This window comes from Solanum pennellii, chromosome 9, assembly GCF_001406875.1.
Source record: "Solanum pennellii chromosome 9, SPENNV200".
NCBI lineage: Eukaryota > Viridiplantae > Streptophyta > Magnoliopsida > Solanales > Solanaceae > Solanum > Solanum pennellii.
The window spans coordinates 78,307,838-78,313,934 of record NC_028645.1 but is presented as its reverse complement, the minus strand read 5'-3'; the positions used below and the strand labels follow the sequence as shown (position 1 = coordinate 78,313,934).

Genomic DNA, 6,097 nt, shown 5'->3' with positions numbered 1-6,097 from the left:
CTTGTTATACAACTAGCTTTTGTTATGGTGTGGTTTTTCTTAATATGATGAAGTTTATATCTTCCTCTGAATTTCGAATCTAAGGTGCTAAGGTCCCCCGATATGGATATAGTTATGGGATGCTACAAGATGAAATTAGATATCTTGAGCTAAATTACTCAAAAGATTGGAATAGTTTTCTGCTTGTTGTTTCATTGAATTCAAATTACTTTAAATACAACATTAGTGGACTAATCACCGTTGCTAGACTAAACGAGGTTTTTACCAAAATAATTTATTATTTAAATCAATTTACAACAGTAATATATTTTTTCAAAATTTTACAAAACTAGTATAAACGTTGTTGATAGTAACGTATTAGGCCATCTATTAATTCTGCCAAGAAACAGACCAAAACTAACGGGGGACGGCGTTAAAGTTATAATACGTTACTACAAATAACGTTTTAGAGTTTAAGTTGGAATACGTTACTGAAAGTAACGTTTTAGAGTTTAAGTTGGAATACGTTACTGAAAGTAACGTTTTAGAGTTTAAGTTGGAATACGTTACTGAAAGTAACGTTTTAGAGTTTAAGTCGAAATACGTTACAGAGGGTAACGTTTTAGAATTATTATCTTAATCCAATTAACCCATTAGCCGCACTTCCCTCACCTTCTAACCTAAACCCTATTTCATATTTTTTCCCCTTTCATTCCCTCGCTAAGAGAGCTGGTTCGATTCTTGTCGTTAATGTTGCCGGAAAAGGAGATTCACAATATTTCAGCGCCATAAGTATTTCGAGAGGTAGTTTCTTTGCTTAAGGTATGTTTTTCTTTACGAAGGAATTGAATTGAATCGTAAGTAGGATTCTATCTTGTATAAATTGAAGAACGTGCCAACCAACTCATGAAATTGGATTCCAAAATAAGTTGTTATCTGGTAACTTGTTTTGTTTAGTTCGATTTAAGGATTGTTTCATGGTCACTGAACTCAGAATTGTTATTTAAAGTTGTAACAATTGTATATTGTTGAAGAAGATTGCGTAGCAGTGCATTGAGAGAATAGCTATAGTCATTGTTACATTGTCTTTTAGATTAGTATATGTTTGTTAGTTAGTTACATAACATAATTAATTTGTTAGCCTAAATTGCTTAACTCATTAGTTGGTTAACTTTGATTATTGTAATTAGCACTTTAGTCATTTATATAAATAGCCTACTGTACAGATGTAAACATATAATGAAACTATCTAATAATGATAATCTATATTCTTCTCTGTGATTCCTTAAATTTGTCTCATCTATTCAAACAATTCTCTGTAAATTTTGATTCTTAACATATATCAACAAAAAGATTATACTCAAGTTCTATTGTTGCTTAGTGTAGTCTAAGATGGTTTGTCTTATACAACACACTTCCAAATTAAAGAGAATGACCTTAAAATTTTTAAATGTGATTTCATAACTTTACATCACTTTTGAAGTATGTCGCCAAGAAAAAACTACATAATAGTTCGGGCTAACATTTAAGTTTACTTTCATGTGTATTTCATAGGTATTTTTTATGGCTAATGATAGTGAATACAAGTTGGATCCCGGTCCATTGGAATCGAATGTATTAACGGGACAACTTACTCATAGATCACAAGATATATGGGAAGGAAATGTTAATATGATTCTTAATACGAGGAGAGAAGATGGAAATTTTTGGAAGCTCATAGAGAAATATCCCATCCATCCACGAGTTCTTGAAGTAATTAGGTTATCTGGATTATATGGTGTTTACAAATCTAATCGGCCTGCTATTGACCGTAGTTTGATCACTGCACTAGTTGAGCGTTGGCGTCCCGAAACTCACACTTTTCACTTTAGAACAGGCGAAGCAACAATTACCTTGCAGGACGTAGAGGTGTTGTATGGATTACCTGTGAATGGTGATCCAGTACTTGGTAATGAAATGATAAGGACCATAGAGGATTGGCAAAACATTTGTCAAAGATTATTAGGTTTTGTTCCTTCTCGTGAAGACTTCAAAACAAATTCCATCAAGGTCGCTGCATTTAATTCACACATGTTAAGCCAGCCACATTTGTCGAACATGGCAACACAAGATATGGTTAATCAGAAGGCAAGATGTTTCATGTTCTGGATGATTGCAGGTATGATGATGGCGGATACATCTGGTGGTTATTTGAAGCTTATGTACCTGCCTATGCTCGAAGACGTCGATAAAATTGGATCTTATAGTTGGGGGAGTGCGACCTTGGCATACTTGTATCATTTTCTTTGTAAAGCTTCACAGAGTACCCAAAATGAGATAGCCGGATTTTTGCCACTACTTCAGGTATACCTAATGATTGTACATATAATTTATTTATATTTCTTTCAATTTGTCTCTGTAGTGTTATTGGAGGATGAAATTTTTTAGAGATGTAATCCTAAAACTCTTTCTCCCAGATTTGGGCGTGGGAGAGAGTCACTGTTCTCCGTCCTCAAATAGTAGCCCACAGAGATGCGAGAACTATTTGTCATGTTGGTTTGCCTAGGGGTCCGCATGCTACTAGATGGTTTGCACATCTTAGTTGGACGAATACTACCAAGCATGTGTTGAAAGTTTATAGGGATGCACTTGACTCTATGATAGAAGATCAGGTACATTGCTTTTACTTATTTATAAATATTGTAAATGTAAAGACTCACTTTGCTCTTTTCTTTTTTCATGTAGTTTATTTGGGAACCGTATTCCGATGACTTAATTGAGAGTCTTCCTCTCTATTGTCATGCTGGACGAGACATATGGCGAGTTAGAGTTCCAATATTTTGTTGGGATGTGGTCGAGGTTCATTTGCCAGATCGTGTTATGAGGCAATTTGGACTACAACAAGCTATACCAACTCCGTTTCCATTTGATTCCAACCACTTTCGCCATGATCGTCGAGGAAGACCAAATACAAATTGGGAGTTGGAACATGCACATTGGTTATCATTTTGGAACCAACGTCTCCAATATAGTTGTGATGCACCGGTTAATAATGAACCACTTCGCTATGATGATCCATATCTTATTTGGTTCAGGCGCATTACTCGTCTTGTTATTGGTAATCCTAATTCACGTCCTCAAAATCAACAAGGTTATGTGCCTAATTCGACGGCATATGAAACTATGGTATGCCATTTATTGATTACTGTTGTTTAGTGTTGTTGCTGCCAAGTGATTTATGTGTCTTTATTGATTTTAGTGTGTCATTTATTTTGTTTAATGTAGTTGCTGGCAAGTTTTTCATTGTTCTTGGTACTGCTAAGTGTTTAGAAAAATGCTAAAGGTAATATATATAGGAAAATTAAAAGAGTGAGAGTAGTGAAGTGGGGATACTGATGAGGAGATGTAGATGTTATTTTCATTTTTATGAATGATTGGAATTCAGCCAGTTGCATTCTTTAGTTGGCAGTGAATTCATTGCTTAAGTGATAGTCCGATCTAAATCATCAGATTAATGGTGCGTCATTAAATAACTTTCACTTTAATTTATTTAGGTGCGTCATATTCATTCGATGGTTGATGAAGCTAAAACACTTGGTGATAATCCATCATATGAGGCCTTATACATGTTTAGAAAAATGGTGCGAGATCAAGGTTCTGATTGTTTGAAATATGTCCATGAGGCTGACAGGGTTCATGTGTCAGCCGATTATAGAAGAGATGTGGTACAACCTGTCCAGTTACATCACCCAGTTCGTAGGCGAGGAAAAGGTGGTGTTGCAGGTAGGAGAGAACGTGTTGTTGAAAGAGCACAAACACATGTTGAAATAGATCAGGCCACACAAAATGTCCAAGAAGCCTTAGAAGATGATCAAGCAACATCCAATTATAATATTGGTTCTATTTCAGGAGGTTGCACTCATGAATTCACTCAGGCATCAAATATGACATATCAACTGTCAGAAACAGATATCATGCCATACGTGACGCCACAGACTCTACAAATATCAAGTCATCCAAGTCTTTCATCACTTGAGAATGTCATTGGTAATTTTGAGAATGTCCCAAATTTTAACTCATCGCCTGTGCCTCTGATCATTGAAACCCCTGATGCCACTAATAGTTTAGAGGACCCGAATCATGATGTGGACGATAATGATCCAAAGGATGCAAATGAAGGCGGTGATACGACTATTCAAAATAGTGAACCATCAAGGAGGGAGAAGCGTAAAATTAAACTTAAGCCTTGTGGGACTGGTACTTTAACATCTGACATTTTTTATTTAGTTTTACTCTCTTTTAGAATAATAGAACATTTATATTTTCTTTACAGGCGGTCACTATGCTATCCAACATGTCCAAAAAAAGAGAGCCAAGAATAAGTAATGAAAATTGATGTTGCTGAAATCTTTTGGTGTTGCTGAAACCTTTTGGTGCTGCTGAAAATTGGTGTTGCTGAAGCCTTTTGGTGCTGCTGAAAATTGCAGCCAGTACTGCTGAAAATTGGAGCTGCTGAAACCTTTTGTGGCTGCTGAAAATTGCAGCCAGTACTGCTGAAAATTGGAGCTGCTGAAACCTTTTGTGGCTGCTGAAAATTGCAGCCAGTACTGCTGAAAATTGGAGCTGCTGAAACCTTTTGTGGCTGCTGAAAATTGCAGCCAGTACTGCTGAAAATTGGAGCTGCTGAAACCTTTTGTGGCTGCTGAAAATTGCAGCCAGTACTGCTGAAAATTGGAGCTGCTGAAACCTTTTGTGGCTGCTGAAAATTGCAGCCAGTACTGCTGAAAATTGGAGCTGCTGAAACCTTTTGTGGCTGCTGAAAATTGCAGCCAGTACTGCTGAAAATTGGTGCTGCTGAAACATTTTGTTGCTGCTGAAAATTGTAGCTAGTACTGCTGAAATTAGTGCGGTTTTTTTTTTTTTGTGATGCTGAAACCTTTTGTTGTTGCCTAAAAATTTTGAATGAAAGTGGCGGTTGATTGAATGAAACCGAACAAGCGTCAAAGGTAATACCTTATTCTTTTTGTCCCTAGATTCAGGAATGTGATCTTCATTGTCTTGAACATGTTGAGTTTCTTTGTCAATCTGGTTTGTGGTCGGGGTGGCATCGAATTCTGGAAGTTTGATGTTAATGATATCGTTTTCTTGTTGCGTTACTGGTGTTCGAGCAAATGAAAAGGCGAAAAAAAGGAAGAAAATAGCAATGGAGAGTTTATCCATTGTGTAAATTTGGTTTAATAGAACAAAGTCTATTTCTCTGAAGACAAAAGAATGATATTTATGGATATATATATATAGAAGGATTAATTAGGCTGTTTTTGCTCTATTTTGCTTTGGAAGGTGGACAGTGAATATGGGGAAAAGAGAGGTTAAAAGAGGTATAAAACATAGTAAAACTTTGTATGTAACATTAGTTTATATATTTGCTAATGACGCAGTCTTGCACAAATTAAGAACAAAATAGGGATCAATATTGTCTTGAAATTGAAGTAGTATATTATTATAATATTTTTATAAAGTAGGTAAGGTATCATGTCCTTCTCCTTCCCTCGTCTTATCGGCTACGGATATATGTGATTTTAAGCGGGTTTACACTTATTTTCAACTTTTCACAGTGGTAGTATATTATTTAAGTTAGTTTCTTAAAGCTATAAAAATATTCAAGATAGTGAATGAAAGCAGTTTAGTAAAAAATAGTACAATTAGAGCTGTTTGAAAGTTAAAAAAAATACATAATTAGAGCTGTTTGAAAGTAAAAGAAATACATAATTAGACTACCCAATTAAATTTGATTTCGAGTTGGACATCGACGCCTGTCATGCCCAGTTTGTTTACACAATCCACAAGCCCGCCCATATGTTGCAGGATCACGATCCATCTCATTATGAATTCTAGTGGTCCTTGATCGATTGGGACGTCGATAGAATTCATTACTTCTCATTATAAAGCTTGGCGATGGCCAATATGCCTCGTGTCCAATCGGTGAGAATGACCCAGAATATGTTGTAACATAATTCTCTATTGTGAAATGCTCGCTGACAAAATTTCTAGCTAATGCTCCCATTCTTTCAGTAACCTTCATGACATGTGAACACGGGAAGTGCAAATTAGCCCATTTTTCACAATCACATTTTTTTCA

General features: G+C 35.8%; 1 protein-coding gene across 2 annotated transcripts; it reads left to right on the top strand.

Moving 5' to 3' along the window:
* The first annotated feature begins 724 nt into the window (after positions 1–724).
* Positions 725–5,109, top strand: LOC114074094 (serine/threonine-protein phosphatase 7 long form homolog). Of its 2 annotated transcripts, XM_027912020.1 has the most exons (6): positions 725–801; positions 1,534–2,322; positions 2,436–2,630; positions 2,704–3,144; positions 3,513–4,215; positions 4,292–5,109. In XM_027912020.1, the coding sequence occupies exons 2-6, from the start codon at positions 1,543–1,545 to the stop codon at positions 4,342–4,344; spliced, it is 2,172 nt and encodes a 723-aa protein (XP_027767821.1). In that variant the 5' UTR covers positions 725–801; positions 1,534–1,542; the 3' UTR covers positions 4,345–5,109. The 2 variants fall into 2 exon arrangements, with proteins under 2 accessions (XP_027767821.1, XP_027767820.1); XM_027912019.1 differs by having other exon boundaries at positions 749–2,322.
* The last annotated feature ends 988 nt before the right edge of the window (positions 5,110–6,097 follow it).